The 16,751-nt window shown below is 35.6% G+C and overlaps 1 protein-coding gene across 1 annotated transcript in view; it reads right to left on the minus strand.

The window, feature by feature from the left end:
• The window catches only part of LOC127546925 (guanylate cyclase 2G-like), a 69,046-nt gene that overhangs the window by 34,425 nt on the left and 17,870 nt on the right, over positions 1-16,751 (minus strand). Inside the window, exons 7-13 of the mRNA XM_051973814.1 lie at positions 15,013-15,076; positions 12,931-13,158; positions 11,550-11,633; positions 9,152-9,256; positions 8,380-8,451; positions 1,073-1,241; positions 180-335 (exon numbers count right to left, since the gene is read on the minus strand). Of these exons, the coding sequence (XP_051829774.1) occupies positions 180-335; positions 1,073-1,241; positions 8,380-8,451; positions 9,152-9,256; positions 11,550-11,633; positions 12,931-13,158; positions 15,013-15,076 (878 nt within the window). The remainder of the gene's footprint in view (positions 1-179; positions 336-1,072; positions 1,242-8,379; positions 8,452-9,151; positions 9,257-11,549; positions 11,634-12,930; positions 13,159-15,012; positions 15,077-16,751) is intronic.

A 16,751-nucleotide genomic window follows, 5' to 3' on the forward strand; every position in this document is an offset into this window, starting at 1 on the left:
ACTTTAGGAGCTAATGGTTGTGTAAATTCGATTCACTTCTTCCTCTCTACTTATTGTGAACAGCATGTTCCTTCACTTTTGATTTCCTGGTTAAGTATTTTAAGAGACAGAGCAATAAAACAAAAGCCCAGAGGTCCAGAGATGGGAGAAAGAAAAACCAAAAATCAGGCAAGCTTTACCTTCAGCCTCCTTGTTCAGGTCTTCAAAGGGCCCACATTGATTGTTATAAATAAGTTCCCTCATTAAGATAGCAAAACTATAAACATCTCCTTTCTGGGTGCCATGAGCTGAAGGTTCTTCCAGTCGTAACAGCTCTGGGGCCGTCCAGTAGAGTTCTGTAAGCCAAAAAGGAAATAATTATGGAATGACTGACCTATACTTACTCAAGGGATTCTTGAGGAAAATATGATAGGAAAAAAGCAATCTGGCAAGAAAGAAAAATAACTCCATGCTACAATTTAAAACACATTAAGGGAAGCAATTAATTGTTCATATTGTCTATCCCATGATATCTCCCATAACTCCCAAGCATTCTGAGCGATTCTCCCAAAGCCACACAGGATCATTTCATCTTCACCTCCATTTGTCATTCACACATTTCCACCCCAACCCCATTAGAATAATTTGTTTATAGAAGAATTGATCTGAGCTCTAGGGAGGGAGGTTAATACAGTGTCCATAAGTTATTTTCTGGACTGAATGAGAGAAAAAAACCTGGACTCTAGTCCTGGAGCACTATCATTATTAATCAATTAAGAAACAAGCATTTTAATTCCTAGTAAAATTCTTGATTGACTAATGAAACATCTAGAATTCACATCTAGAAAACAAAATGGTGATCACAGAACTTCAGCCCAGGGAATCTTCCATAAAAAAAACATAAAACATTTGCACTTAGAGAAGGCCATTTTCTTATCCTGGTGAGATCAACCATATGGCAGCCAACTTAAGTCAAACAAATAGGAGAGGGCACACATATACATATGTGTCTTGTAGAAGGCAGAGATGGGAGAAAAGAACAACATCCTACTACCACTCTGAATCCATAGGACACCCAAATTCTGTGAATTACCTGAGTAGTCAGTATTTTTTTCACTCTTTGATCTAGACTTTCTTCCGTGCTTCAGTTCCCAAAGGCCAAATCCAGATAGTTTCACCTGCATGCGACTATCAATTAAGCAGTTGGAAGGTTTCAGGTTGCCATGGAAGTTCAATGGGCTTTTGTGGAGAAACAACATTCCCTGGGGTGTAGAAATAAAACATAATCAGATGTACCCAAACAAGAAAATGACAGAGGAAATGCAATATCTCCATTAAGAATCTTTGTTAATCATCAACACAATTCTTTCAGTAAAAGGGAGCAACCCTAAGAATTACCACTTAGAATTGCAACTAAGAATTGCTCTTGTAGTTCTAAGGACCATTAACCCTTATCATCTACTCTGCTGTCGTGCCCTCCAGAATCTTGAAAACTGCTATCTACCATGTCATGGAACTCTAAAGTTCTTTGGGGCTTGTCATTCTCCATGTAGCTGAATTTTTATGCATCTATTGTCTCCCACAAATAGAATGTGAACTCTTTGAGAATAGAAACTCTCAAAAGTTTCTATCTGTGTTTTATTAGTGAGTATACCACAAAATAAATAGAAAACAATTTCATGAAAAGGGAGAATATTAACCACTAAGGGGATTAGAAACAAACCTCAGGCTTATGTAAGAAGTCTCCCTTCAGCTGAGTATTTTAAGACACAGAGATGAGTGGGGACAGTATTAGAAACATAGAGGATAACCTATAAGAAATAGAAATAGAATATGGAATGTTACACACAGGGTATGGTGAGTGGTTCAGTTGGCTAAACTCCCGAATGTATGAGATAATGGTCTAAGAGGAAGTTCAGAGTTGAGATGATGTGAGATGAATAGTTATGGCTGATAGAAAGAGCAAGGGTTTGAATATCCATAAATAGCCAGTTGAAATAGAATGAAGGTGAACATCACAGAATTAGAAGATGGATAATTGATGAACCAGGAGGCAAGGATTTTGAAGGGACTTCCACATATTTGGCAAAGGTAAAGGTCAAAAGGCGACTAGAAGCCAAGTTCTGACTTCCATGAAAAAATAGAATGACCTGGGAGTTTCTAAATAATTTAATGAAATGGTAATTTTTTTTCCCTTCCAACAGGATATACACTCTCTAAGGGTAGGGATTCCCCATCCCCCACCACAGTTTTGATCTTTCAATTCTCAATAAATCAACAAGTATGTATTCAGCACCCTACACCAACCAGTATGTTAAGTACTAGAAATACAAAAACAAAAATCGAAATTTCAAGGAGTTTCTTATCTAGCTGGGAGGGACAACATGTGGATACTTATAGGTAAGATAATTTAGGGGCTCAAAAAAGGAATTAGCAGCTGGTGGGAGCTTTAAGAAAATCACTATGATGGTAATATGGCAGATAGGTTAAAGTGAGGAGAGCTAACAAGAAGCTCAATTAGCAGTCTGTTGCAGCGGTCATAATAAGATGTCATGGATGCCTGAAATAGGGTGACCAATGTCCTTAAGTATTGTATTGTATTTGAAAGAGCTTGCAATGTGATTATTGAACCCTTGACAGTGTTATTTAAAAGATTATGGAGAAAAGAAGTTCAACAAGCCTGGAAAAAGGCAAATGTTGCTCTAATTTTCAAAAGAAGATAATTGAATATACAAACCATGCAAACCAGTAAATTTAATTTCAATTTCTGGCAAATTCTAACACATATTATAGCAACTAGAGAAAAAAAGAACAGTAATAACAAAAAGCAAGCATGGTTTCATCAGAAACAGGTCATGACAGACTAATCTAATTTCCCTTATTAAGAGTAGCCCTGAAGAAAGCTAAAAATACAGTCTACCTAGGTTTTAGTGAAGCATTTGATTAATCCTCTTAGACAGAGATGTATACTACATAATTATTAAATGGTTTTGAAACTATGAATTGGCTGTATTCAAAGAGTAAGAAGTGTGGTAAAGTGGAAAGAACATTGAGCCAAGAGCCTATTTAAATACTATCTCTGCCACTTATCATATATGATGTCGAGAAAAGTACTGAAGCTTTCTGTGCCTCAGTTCCCTTATCTGTAAAAGGAGGAGTTGGACGGGATGATCTGTAATGTGTCTTCAAACTCCGTATCAATAATCTTCTGAGTAATTATTGACAACTTCAAAGGAAGCCTCTATTTGAGTGTTTCACTCATCTCCATGTTGGTCTTAACATTTTTAACTAGGGTCATGAATCAGGGGAAAGGCGGCACATTATTTCTGTTATTCATTCCTTTCAGTCCTGTCCAAGTCTTCATGATCCTCTTTTGTCTTCTATTGTTACTACTGTTGTTATTGTCATTTGCCAAATATACTAGATTTGACATTTCCTTTTCCAGATCATTTTATACATGAGGAAATAGAAGTAAATAGAGTTAAATGACTAACTTGTCATATGATTAGTAAGTATCTTAAGGCTGGATTTGAACTCCTGTCTTCCTGATAGCATCTTGCTGTCTTAAAGAGGAAATACCCATCAAATTTACTAATAACATGAAGCTAATAGGAAAAACTGCCTCTAAGCAACACAGTCAGGATCACAAAAAAATCAAAACAAGCTAAAACAGTAGATTGTGGCAAAAGCTCAGAACTTGGAGTTAAAAAGACCTGAGCTCAGTCATTTCTCTGATTCTAGTTGTGTAACCTTGGGCAAGTCAATTAACTTTTTGTGCCTCAACTTATCTGTAACCTGGGGATAATAACTTGCAAGGTTGTTGTGAGGCTCAAATAAACAAAATGGTTTTGAAAACCATAAAGTACTATCTGAATGCTTGTTCATTTTAATCATCATTATTATTATTATCATTAATAGAAAAATTTTATCCTTGGTGTTCTGGGCTGAGTCCCCTAGTAATTGGTTCAATATTGAAACAAAATTCATAACTCATTGAACAAAAGATTTACTTGGTTAACCACAGCAGGAGAAGGCTCTTCAACAAGGCAATGCATTGAACACCTCAAGTTGATTCAGTTGAACAAAGGTCCTTTGTCTGAGTTGCCCATCTTTTTGTTCAATCAAGCATCAAAGCACATATGGAACTTATATATATATATATACTTATTCAAGTATTATCAGATAGTTTTGAAACTATGAATTGGCTGGACTCAAAGAATAAGAAATGTGATAAAGTAGAAAGAATGGTCAATCAAGAGCCTGTTTAAGTGCCTTCTCTACCACTACTTACCATATATGATGCTGGTTTACATGATTAATAATCTTATACCTGAATAAGTGATATCAATGGCCTGAGCCTGTAGTCCTCTGAGTCAACCACATCTCAATGCCTTTTATGGAAAAACTAGCCTAAATTACATGGGGGCAGAAGTTAGGATAATGTTCCTACTATATATATATACAGGTTCAGGAAATTTATTTTAGGAGGGTAAGAGATGAGAAAGGTATGGCTGGACAACAGTTTAGCTGGAAGCTGAAAATTTGATATGAATCAATAATAGTGAAAAAAAGATACTGTAATCTTGGGTTTCATTAAGGGATGTGTAGTTTATAAATGCAAGGAATTCATTTTCTCACTTAGTCTACATCTGAAATATTATGTTTGGTTCTGATATAAGTCAGACATCATCCAATGGTAGCAACCAGGAAACCGAAAGACCCCACATTCATATTTATGAGAACTGATTAAAGGAACCCATTATATGCATGTAACCTGAAAAAGGCCAAAAGGAAAAGAAATGCTAGCTTCTTCTAGTACTGTCCTTGAAAAGGCATAGCCTGGAAAAAAAAATTAGATTACACTTTTTCTGCCTGGCCCCAGAGGGCAGTATTGTATAGTGGAAAGAGCGCTGGATTTGGTTTCAGATCTGGATTTGAATCCCAGCTGTGTCACGGCCAAATCAGTCTCCCAAGTATTCAATTTCTTTTTATGTCAAATGAGGAAGTTGAATAAGAGACTCCTATAATCCATTTGTCTTTAAATCTAGGAACCTACGGCAGAACTACTAAGTAAATGGAATTTGAAAAGAAGTGAATTTAAGTTTAAGGTCAAAAAGGAAAAAAAAAATTAATGATTATAATTATATCCCAAAAAGAAAAAAATTAGAATGGACTACCTCAAAGAATGCGCTCATCTTCATTGATGGTCTTCAAAGCTTGAAGGCTCTCTGGTCAAATGTATTTTAGTAGAGATTCTTTGGAGGATATGGCTTAGACTAGACAACTGGATCACTCAATCGGTTACAAGCAATTATTAAGCACCTATTATGTGCTATACACTGTGCTGTGTTCTTCAAAGAAAGTTCCTTCCTTGGTATTATGAATGGGAGGAACTGCTGAACAAAGCAATGAATATGAGAATGAAAAAATTCTTCTTAAAAGATAATGACATCAATTTGCAATAAATGGGAAAAACAATGAGGAAATGGCAGGTTGAAGGCTTTTATTTTCCTTCTTCAGTTTTCAGAAAGCAAGCAAAGGGTAAAGGAACATATTGGTTTTTCTGAATGAAGACTAAAAAATGAGCAAGAGGAATAAGATAAAAATGAGCAAGAAGTCTGAGGAACATGGTTCTTGATCAAAACATTTGGATGTGCCCAAATAGTCACATCATAAAAAGCTTGTCTGTTTCCCTCTCAGGTTGTGAGCTTTGTTCAGTTCTTCCTTCCTGTCCTTCCTCAAAAGACAAAAAGAAGCTCAGATTTAATCGAGTGCTTACATAGCATGGATTCCAAAGTGATGTCAAAACCCATTGATATTCTGATTTTTTTTTTCCCAAAATGACCTGTGAGAACAAACTGTCTCTGTCACCTGTCTACTTTCACCATGGGTAACTGCTTCTGTTCTTTTTTTTTTTTTTCATTTATTTGGTGTTGTTAATAACTCAATTGGTACAAAGCCAGATCTAAGACTTAGAGCCATTCAGTAGGGGGGGACATTACTACTCCATTTGAAAAATGAACAAAAATGCCCAGAGGTGGAAGTGATTTGTCCAAGAACATTGCATTGGCCAAGTCATTTCTAGAACCCAGGTCCTTCAACCCCAGTTTTACCCTGATATCAAGCTCTTTTTTACTCTTTCAAGATGATATATATAAAATGATACACCCTGAGTGACAGTGTCTTTCAAGGAACAATCTTCTATATATCTTGGTGGGGGGAGGTTATATATTTATGGAACACTCAATGATTATTTCATCCATTATGTCCTTGCAAAGAACTATGACATTGCAGATATTTAATATGAGCTGTACTTCTATGCTCAAGTGCACCCCTTGTGGAGTTCAGAACCCTGGCCAAACTATATTATATCAGATATTTCCTCCAACAATTATTTTAGGAGAAATTAAAGACAAATGATATTTAGGACAGCCTCTGAGGAGAAAAGATATCAGAATAAAATAGAATGCAGAGTGTGTAGAATGGAGGAGAAAATGCCTGTAGTGGTCCTGGAGGAAGGAATATGATTACACTGTTGTGAATTTTAGGTCTTTTTTTAGTACCAGCTGGAGAAGCCATCTCTTTCTTCTTCATGAACTACTTCCCTGAGGCACTGTTTTTAGTGAGCATCAGATGGATGGAAAGATGGAAAAGAAATCAGGAGACTTGCATTCAGATCTTTGCTCTACTACCAGAAATGTGACTTTAGGCAATTCACATCTTCAACAAACATTAATTATGATTAAGACATAGTGTTAGATGTTGAGGGTTTAAAGAAAAGATGAGAGCCCTGCCCATAAGGAGCTCACATTATACTGGAGGGATGTACTGAGAAAAGTAATAAAAAGTACAATACAAAGTAATTTGAGGGGGGAGTGAGCAGTGGTAATTGGAAGGATCAGGAAGGTTTTGTGGAGGAAAAGGCACCAGAGCTGAGACTTGAAGGAGGAAAAGGACCCTAAGAGATGACATGAGATAGGAGTAAATGGGGACAGGAGATAGAAAATTAGAGTTTGGGAAATAGGAAAGAAACCAATTTGTAAATTTATAAAGTCCATGAAAGAGCATAATATTAAATAAGGAGGGAAAGATCAGAGGGAGAGAGTAAGACTCCCCCTTGAATGTTGGGCTAAGAGGTTTATATTTTATCTGAGAAGAAAGATCATCCAGGGCAGCATTTTGCTTCTCTTATTCTCAGTTTCCTCACCTGTGAAGTAAGGAGTTCAACTAATTTTTCTTTAAGCTCTCTTTCTAATCAATTAATTATTAATGAAAGCACTGTGTAAGGCAATTAAAGGAATATAAAAGAAACTGGAAATATCATCCCAGTCTTGAAGAGAAGAGGGAAGGGAATAAGCATTGCTATTGCACCTACTATGTACCAGTCTCTGTGTAAGCATTTAAAAAATATTACTAAATTTGATTCTCACAATAACCCTGGGAGGTAGATACTAGTATTATTTCCATTTTACAGTTGAGGAAACTGAGGCAAAAAGAAGTTAAAAGATTTCTCTAGGGTCACATAGCCATTGTTTTTGAGACCATATTTCTTCTTCCTAACTCCAGGCCCAGTGCTCTATCTACTGTGCAGCTGCCTCTAAAGGGGATCCATTGGGGAGAGTCCATTCCCCTGAGGAACGCCAGATCAGTATTTAGTCTAGCTCTCAGATTCCATGACTCTGAGATGGTGCTACCTTTCACCATTCAAGAAATAATCTCTTGGGTTGGAAGTAGCAGATGTAAGGGAAGAAACTATTAGAAAATAGCTCCTATTTTGAACAGGGTAGTAGATTTTTTGAGAACATTGCAGCCAGGAGAACCTTCCCATCTCTGGCTCCTTTTTTCCATCTCTAAAATGACAAAGTTAAATTAGGTAATCATCAAAGTCGCTTCCATCTCTAACAATCTATGAATTTATAAACAAAGGATCTGAGTGACTTTGGTGAAAGTCATATTAGATAAAGTCCCCAAGATACTCAATAAGATTTGATATATCAGGAAAGGTGTGATTTGAATTGGAGGCTACCAATTAAACATAATGGCAACAATAAGTTTCCCAGGGAGTCTCTCTTCAACAATTTATAACAGATTTCAATGCAGTTAGGCAAATGGATGAATTTGCAAAGAGCCAACAGCGGGATGGGTCTTAGAACCATTCATTCTTGTGGTTGTCCTAAGTTACCTTCATTATAATGAAATTTCATTTCCTACATTTAAATTCTACATTGCAAGCCAATACACATGTTTACAGTTAGTTTATTATACAACATAGTACTCATTCTGTCAGTGTTTAGCCAAGGCTGAAGAAATTTATAAAATGTGTTTATATGTGTAGAATGAATTAGGGCGTAATTATTCTTTACCTCCTTTGTTAAACAAAAAGATCTGCCTGATACTCACATTGACTATGTCATATGCAAAAGATAGCTTGAATATCCAATCCAATTCAATGTCAGAATTTCTTAGAACATCCTGAAAAACACAATTATTCAATAACACATCCTACTGTGATTCAGTCTAGAAACAAAATGAAAATTCTTATATTCTAAGACATATGTACAACACGGATCTCTTTGTCCATTTAGGTACATGAATCTCCATATGTAATATATTTATTTAGATGCATAGATATATACATCTATATATGTGCATAAAATTTGGGTCAGAAAAAGCAGAATCTGGCTCTTTAAGATGTTTTATTTTTAATAGAATCATTGTAATATAGAGCAAAAAAAGTACTGCATTTGGAGTTACAAGGAACAAAATTTTATTTTGATATCTATTAGTGGTGTGACCTGAGATTGACTAACTATATGAGTATGAAAGTCATTTTCCTTTTCTATAAAATGATAATAAAAATATAATATACCCTACCAAACACACAGGGTCATTGTGAAGAAAGTACTTAATAAATAATGAAGTACCACATAAAGGAGAGGAAAAGAAAGGGGAGGGGGGGAAGAGACAGACAGACAGACAGACAGAGAGGGAAGAGAAAAGAGAAGAAGAAGAAGAGAGAGAGAGAGAAAAGGAGGGAGAGGGAAGGAGGAAGGGAAGAAGGGAGAAAGACAGAGAGACTGAGAGACAGAGAACCCTAAAATGATCTGGCTACTCTGAGAAATTTCCTTGCTAGAAGCAATTAATCCCCATTAAAGAATCATGATTATCTTACCTTCAAACTTCCTTTCCTGCAGTACTGAATGATAAGACAGATATTGGGTGGCTCACTGCAAATACCAAAGAAGGGAACTATATTTTCATGCTTCAACTCACACATCTAAAAGCAAAGAAATGGTAGTACCAGGTGAGGCTATAATGTGTACAGAAAATAAAATAGTAATAAAATTAACTAATTAATTGATTAATTAATTAAACAACTCATTTACTTTCCTCACAATAAGCATGAGGTAGTAATAGAAATATTACTATTCCCATTTTACAAATAGGGCAAGTAGATAGCACAGTGGATAGGGTGCCATGCCTGAAGTCAGGAAGACATCTTCCTGAGTTTAAATCTGGCCTCAGACACATTTCAGCTATATGGTGTGACCCTGGCAAATCATTTAAACTTGTTTACCTCAGTTTCCTCCTCATCTGCAAAATGAGCTGAAAAAAGAAATAACAAACCACTTCAATATCTCTGCCAAGAAAACTCCAGATGAGGTTACAGAGAGTCAGATGTGACTGAAAACAACTGAACAACAAAAACAGATGAAGAAATGATCCTAAGAAAGATTGAGTGACTTGCCTGTGGTTACTCAGCAAAATTAGCTATCAGGTCCCACTTCTCCCAGTCTGGTGCTTTTTCTAATATTGCTTAGCATGAGAAGGTGAAAAACCTTTTCCCCCAAAGAGAAATAAGTACCCATTTGCTTGGTATTTAACCAGAAACCATATAGCCTAGAAGCAGAAGGATGGACTTCAAAGCCTCTGAAGGCTTTTCTAAGGTGTCCTTTGCCCCTCTCATCTCTTTCAGTGATTTTTGTTTTTATTTAACAGATATAATTATAATATATGTAAATTATAAGTGAAAAGAACCTATCATGTTTGACTTCCTATAATATTTCAGTTATTTTGTTTGACAATGCTTTTGATGATTAGCACCTATGTATAAAGTCAGTGATTATAAAAGAACATTTGTAGTTACAAAGAATAAAATTTTATTTTGATATCTATTAATGATGTGACCTGAGATTGACTAATTATATGAGTATGAAAGTCATTTTTATTTTCCTACCAAGCACATATAGGGTCATTATGCAGAAAGTATTGGTATGGATTTCTTCTAGGTGTGTTAGAAATTATATGGAACTTAGATTTAAAATTATATGTTTATGGGGGTGGAGGGAGTCTTCTTTGAATTATATGGAACTTAACACTCATGAGTCTCCTAGTGTGCTCTGTTTCCTTGCAGCAAAAATTTGTACTGTCATGAACAAGAAGTTTGGCAACATTTTGTATAGAGACAAGATGATGAACAAGGAAAATACTGATATGTGCAACAGACAAGATAAAGAGGCGACAACTGTAATTAGAAAGAAGGAGGAAAGGAAACAGGAACAGAGAAAAGGGAGGAGGGGAAGGAAGAAAGGGAAGAGGAAAAAAGATGGAGGAATGGAAAGAAGAAAAGTGGGAGAGAAGGAAGAGATAATCTTTAGAATTCATAGTAATCAAAAAAGTACCCAACCATGCAGCAGGAAACCAGAAAGAAATCTTAAACATGGTATTGTAAGGCAAAAGCATCTAAAATTGAAGGTCAGAGACTAGAGATTCAATAATGGAATTGTAATTAGCAATTTTGGCTTCCATGACACATGGCACAAATGGCACAAAATGCATCATCAAATTAAATACTCAAGGGGAAAAATCATTTAGGCAGGGGAAGAGATGCCAGTTCATTAATCCATGTGAAAGAGTCAGAGATGCCCTGTGGGGAGGAGGGAAAGGGGTAGGGGTAGGATCAGGGGAGAGGTAGGCTTTGGAGACGTTCACCTGGGGTTCTATTGCTGGGCAGAGAAAGCTTGCCGTCTTATAGGTTCCTATTTTAACTGGTTATTCTAGCTCTTATTAACTGGACCACATCATGCTACTTAAATGCTATATTCAATTGTTTCTGAGCCACAGGAGAAATTGAAGTACTGGGGACACAGAGCAAAGCCCATGTCCCAATATTAGTTAATTCCAAACCCAGTTAAATGAGAATAGTACATGGAGGCAATGCAAAGGCAGAGAAGAAGGTATTGAATGAGTGCAATTTAGAGGGGGGAAAGATTTGGATTTGGAGGCAGGAGGCCTAGTTCTAGTTTCAATCTTAGGCATTTTAGGTAAGTTATCTCACTACCCTAGGCTTCAACTTATAAAAATCCTGAATTCTTGATATATCAATGTAAAAAATGATAGAGGACTGGATGAAATTTCTAAGTCCTTTCCAACTTGAGCATTCTACTATCCTAAGAGCAGTGGTTCCTTCTGAAGGAATAGAAATGTTCCAAGTTTTGCCTGGCACATAATAGGCTTTTAATAAATGTTTACTGCTTAATAGGTATCAAAACCAGAAGGTCAAATCTTACCAGCTGTATTTCTTGCAGAATGGATGGCTTCCTAAAACAGGATTCCTTTTCATTTTCAATATATCTAATGGCAACATGATTGCCCTAGAATTAGAGAGAGAAAGGTTTTTTTGTTGGTTGGTTTTGTTTTTGTTTTTTAAGCCAGGAATATGAGACAGAGTAGAATAAGAACAGCAAAAGTGCAGTAAAGTAGGGGATTGCACAGATCTGCTCCTTCTCTGACAACAACAAAAAAAATTAGCTAAAAATCACCATCAGCTTCACTGCTCAAAGCAGAACATTTTGATACCATCCACTGACTCTGAGCCTTAAAACTTCTTGATCAGGAAACCAAGAGATATTTATCAAATGTCTACTATCTTCTGGGCACTCTGAGGGGTTACAAAAAAGTATAGAAAATAGGGATGTATGGTGAAAAGAGCATCAGATTTACTAGCCGCATGACCTTAGCAAATAATTTAATCTGAACTTTAGATTCTCAGTCTATAAAATGAAGATAATTTAAAAAATAATGTGAGATAATATATACTCCCAGACATATACATATATAAATTTGTTAGATATGTGTATATGGGTATATTTGTATATGAGAGAGAGAGGGACTGAGACAAAGGGCATGTATAAAGTGGAAAGTAGAATTTACAAATGGTTGGTAAATAAATGAATTCAACACTTGAAGGCAGAGGGGGTGACACTTTACAAGCAGTAATATGACTCTATGAAAACTAGATGGAAAGGATTCCCTTCACAAATGGCTTGTTTGATGAAGAGTATCTAAACTGCTGTGAATATATGGAAGTTCTAATAAACTAGAAAAAAATGAAATCCTTTTCTATAAGAAAACGCTGGCTTCCCACACTTGTTTTGAGACAATTTCCATATGAAAATGTATGTCTGCTACCTCCCTCTTTTTCTTCTGCATATATTATACTTTCTAACTTCTTAATTTGAGGAGAAATATAAATAGAAAGATAGAAAGAAAGACAGATAGATAGATTGATAGATAGATTTCTATATATAATTTTGGCCTGAACTTCTGAAGACATGGTAACTACAGCTCTTAGCGGCAGACTAGATCCCTCTAAAGGTTTGAGAACAATAGCGAAGCATACAGTCCATCAAAGTAGAGGTTATAGTCTCAAAATGCTTCAATACCAATTACACTTCCTTTTGTTGACAAAATATTTGCGATACTCATTTTCTTCTCCTTGAACTACATCTATAAAATGGAGGTAATAATACTTGCTGGAGAAGGTGGGGTATGTAGCTCATGTAATACTTCATATAATTCATAATATCTTTCCAGTATGATAAAATATAGATGCTAAAAGTGAATAGAATCAGAAGCATGACCTCAGAACCAAATTCATCAAATCTGTACCTGGTAAAGGCCCACAGTGGTATAAAACACTTCTTCTTCCTGTTTGTCCTGGAAGTCTGAGCTCAGGTTGCTTGAAGTCATCATGCCTGAACCACAGCTTCCAGTTCCTCTAGACATAGGTGTGTCCCTCTGTGATTGCTGCAAGGAAGCATTCAGGGTGGTAAAATGATTTTGCAAAGTGGCTAAGAGCCCCAGCTCTATTGGAGTCAGGAAAAGCTCTTCCCTGATCTATAGGTGTGACAAATGATGTCAAGTTTAAATAAATCAACTAATAAGATTCCATTAATCATTTCCTGTATATCAAGTACAAAGACCAAATAATAATAATAAAAAGGAAGAAAGAAAAAAGAAAGAAGGGAAGGAAGGAATTCTCTTAGGGACTCCCATGTGTATTTAAATGACATATATACAGATAGATAGATATTTCTACATACACATTTAAATACATTTATACATACATATATAAAACATGTTATATGTTTGCTATGTGTCCTGAACTCTGATGCATTTTTGTTCCAACTCTAGCACCTAGCACATAGCTGGGCTAATTAATATTAGACAGTATCTCTTTACTTATCCTTTGATCATATGTAATTCTTTTAAAATCACAAAATCTCAGATCTGGAAGAGACCAGCAGAAATCATCTACCCCAGTCTCCTGCCCACTGCCAAGAAGTCTCCCCTCCCAGTTACTAGAAATTTGTTCTTCCACGAGGGAAGCCATTTTTAAATCATTCTAATTGTTAGAAAAGATTTTCCTTAAGTTAAGCTGAAAACCGTTTTTATGAGCTTTTGCTCATTGACAGAACTATGGAAATTATTGGTTTTGGGGGAAAATCAATGGGCATAGGCAAATTGTGGCAACACAGAGGGATAATTGAATTGGCAAGTGCAGTTAGGCTGGGAAAAGGGAAAACCTATTCATTAGAGTTTAGTTGGGGCCCCAGATGAGCAACATCATTGTGAGAGTATATTGGGAAATACACAGTAGTGACCCATGAGGAAAATCATGGGGACAACACCAGAGGGATGAACCTCATCCTTTCACTGACGCTTTTGGTGACCTGAGGTAACGTTCTAGATAATTTGTAACCTAATCTGTTGATATTTTTTGGCAATTCCTCAACCACAGGGAGTAAGTCTGTTCCACATGACAATTCTCCAACTGAATTAATCCAGTCATTTCTTCCCTACTCCAGATTAAATGGCTCTAGTTTCTTCAAATATTTCCTTAGGAGATATAATTTCTTTTGACCATCCTGTCACTGTCCTTTAAACTTGCTCTCAATTTGTCAAAATGTGGCAGTCAGAGCTAAGCACAATGCTCAAATAAGGTATTTGAAGTGCAAAGTATCACCTCTTGTAACAAGATGCTACAGTTTTACCAAGAGACTGAGCTGGGTCTCATATCAATTATACTACTAATTCACATTGAACTTCAATTCAATTTAGCTCAATAAATATTTGCTGAACATGTGCACAAGGTCCAGCATAATATTTTTCATTACACTAAGCATTAAGAGATGTAATATAAATAAAAGGAGGCTAGTTCTTTTTCATAAACTGCTATCAAATCTCCTCTGACATGTATTTTTATGACTGAATATTAAAAATCTCTGTGCAAACTAGGCTTTTTTCCCTGTAAAATACCCCCTTCCAGTCAATTTTACTGCATCATAGTTGTTATTTAATGAATAATGGTTAGTGGTTCAAGTGGCCAGAGAGTAGTTATGATCCTGAAAAAGCAAACAAACAATTAGACATAGCCTGAGAACAGTTTACTTTCTTAGAGCATATGGCCTGGGGTATAAAACTGGGTACCATGAGAATTTAATGGGGTTCTTAATGCAGGTCTTATTTAAAAATTGGAAAATTCAATGGATGCCTTGGAGCTAATCCAATACCTTAAAGTATATTAACAAGCAACACAATTACCCAGATGCCTGACTATACCTTGTTAAGGGGTAAAATGATGATGTCTTCATAGTTGATTTTCCACCAAGCACTATTATGGGGTACTAATAGGTTATTTTTCTGCATCTTTAAAAAAAATACAATGCTGGCAACTCCAAAGACTGTTACCAGGATGGTGAGAGCCATCACAAGAATCATGGTGATACCTGGAGGAAGAAGATACTCAATGACTCTGAAATATAAAATACCATAGCTAATTAGACACACTTACACAATAGTATATTCATATATAGGGATATAAATAATAGGTCAAGCAATAAACATTAGGTGCCTACTTTGTGCCAGGCACAGTACTAAGCACTGGGAATAATGAGGAATAATTTGTTATTTATCAGGTAGGTTACTGGAATTGAAAGGGACCTCAGAGATTTTTTTATTCCCACTCCTGCCCTACTACAGGTCTTCTTTCAACTATATTCCCTTAGAGGTAACTATTTAACTTCTTCAATACCTCCAGTAACAAAGAGTTGCACTATCATGCAAGGAAGACTAATCCATTTCTAAGAAAACATATGTTTAACAGTCTGCAAAAGATATTTCACCAAATCACAACAGATGGTAGTGATCAGTTAGGTTTCCAACTCTTAAGAACCTTGAAAATTTAATTCTTATTTAGAAAAAGATCCAGGTAAAGATTGTGAAATGGGAAACAATAATCTTTAGTGTATCTTGTTTCTATTTTTTCCAAGTTCCCTCTTTGTTGCATTCATGTTCTTGTTTTCCTTCATACCCAAACCTGTTCTCAATAAAGATGATGCTTATATTTTTGTGTGAATTATGTTTGATTATTAACATTAACTAATATTTACATTAACAATGCATTTTGTATGTAGTCAGTAGTGCAAGTATTTGGTTTGGTTTGGTTTTTTTATATTTGAAAGATGAAGAAAAAGAAGGTCAAAGGTATCAAGTGATTTTCCAAATATCAAAGTCAGTGTGTTTTATCTAGATATATAAGCTCAAATGACAGAATGATTTATTTTCTTCATTCCAAAAATTTTAAGCTTAATTGAGGAGCTACTTGGGAAAGGATTAGGAAAAGGAACCTTGTTAAAACTTGATATCACACCCTAAAGATTGCAGATCTACTTCAAATAAATATATGGTTAGCTATGTTCAAATCATTGTATTTGCACAGATCTAATGATCTCTTGCTTTAAAATCAGGCAGGTGCTAAAATTCTGTGAAAAAAAAGGCTAATATCCAGAAAATTTTCAGCATTATGCATCTGAGATTCCTGGTTTGATATGATTTCTTCCAGTTTCTAGGTGTACTTTTAACTTCTGTCAAATAAGATGAAAGAAGTAGAATAAAAAGCAAAACTTTTTCTGAAGAGAATTAATTTTCAAAATAAGTGCAATGTTCTCTTTCAGGATGAGGGGACAAGAGTTCAATCCTGGGCTTCAGCTATCTGAGATTAAACTTCTTCAAAAAAAAATGATTAAACCAAGATGAAGTCTCCTGATCACTTCAAAGTCAGAAGGTATGTGTTCTTTTACTAGGGTTATAACTGAGGTGAGGTACACCAAAATGCCAAAATTTGGAGGGTAGAATTAGTATCTATACTCCTTTAACAACTGAGCTTAGCATTTAGTTGGCAAAAATAATTAGTTAAAATAGGCCCTCTCTTCTCCATGTTCCAAAAACTGTCTCCTTGACATAGGATTTTGTACACCAAAATCTCTACTAGAAGTTCCCCCTGCCTTTAGACTGAACTGAGATTAATATTTGCCTGTCCTTTTAAGTTTCCCTTTCCTCAGAATTACATTCTTCCTTCTCACAAAACAAAAGTACTTACTTACAAATGTAGTTTGACAATGTTCATTAGAAAAGCCACAAGCTGGTTT

Source organism: Antechinus flavipes, chromosome 2 (assembly GCF_016432865.1).
Source record: "Antechinus flavipes isolate AdamAnt ecotype Samford, QLD, Australia chromosome 2, AdamAnt_v2, whole genome shotgun sequence".
Lineage (NCBI taxonomy): Eukaryota > Metazoa > Chordata > Mammalia > Dasyuromorphia > Dasyuridae > Antechinus > Antechinus flavipes.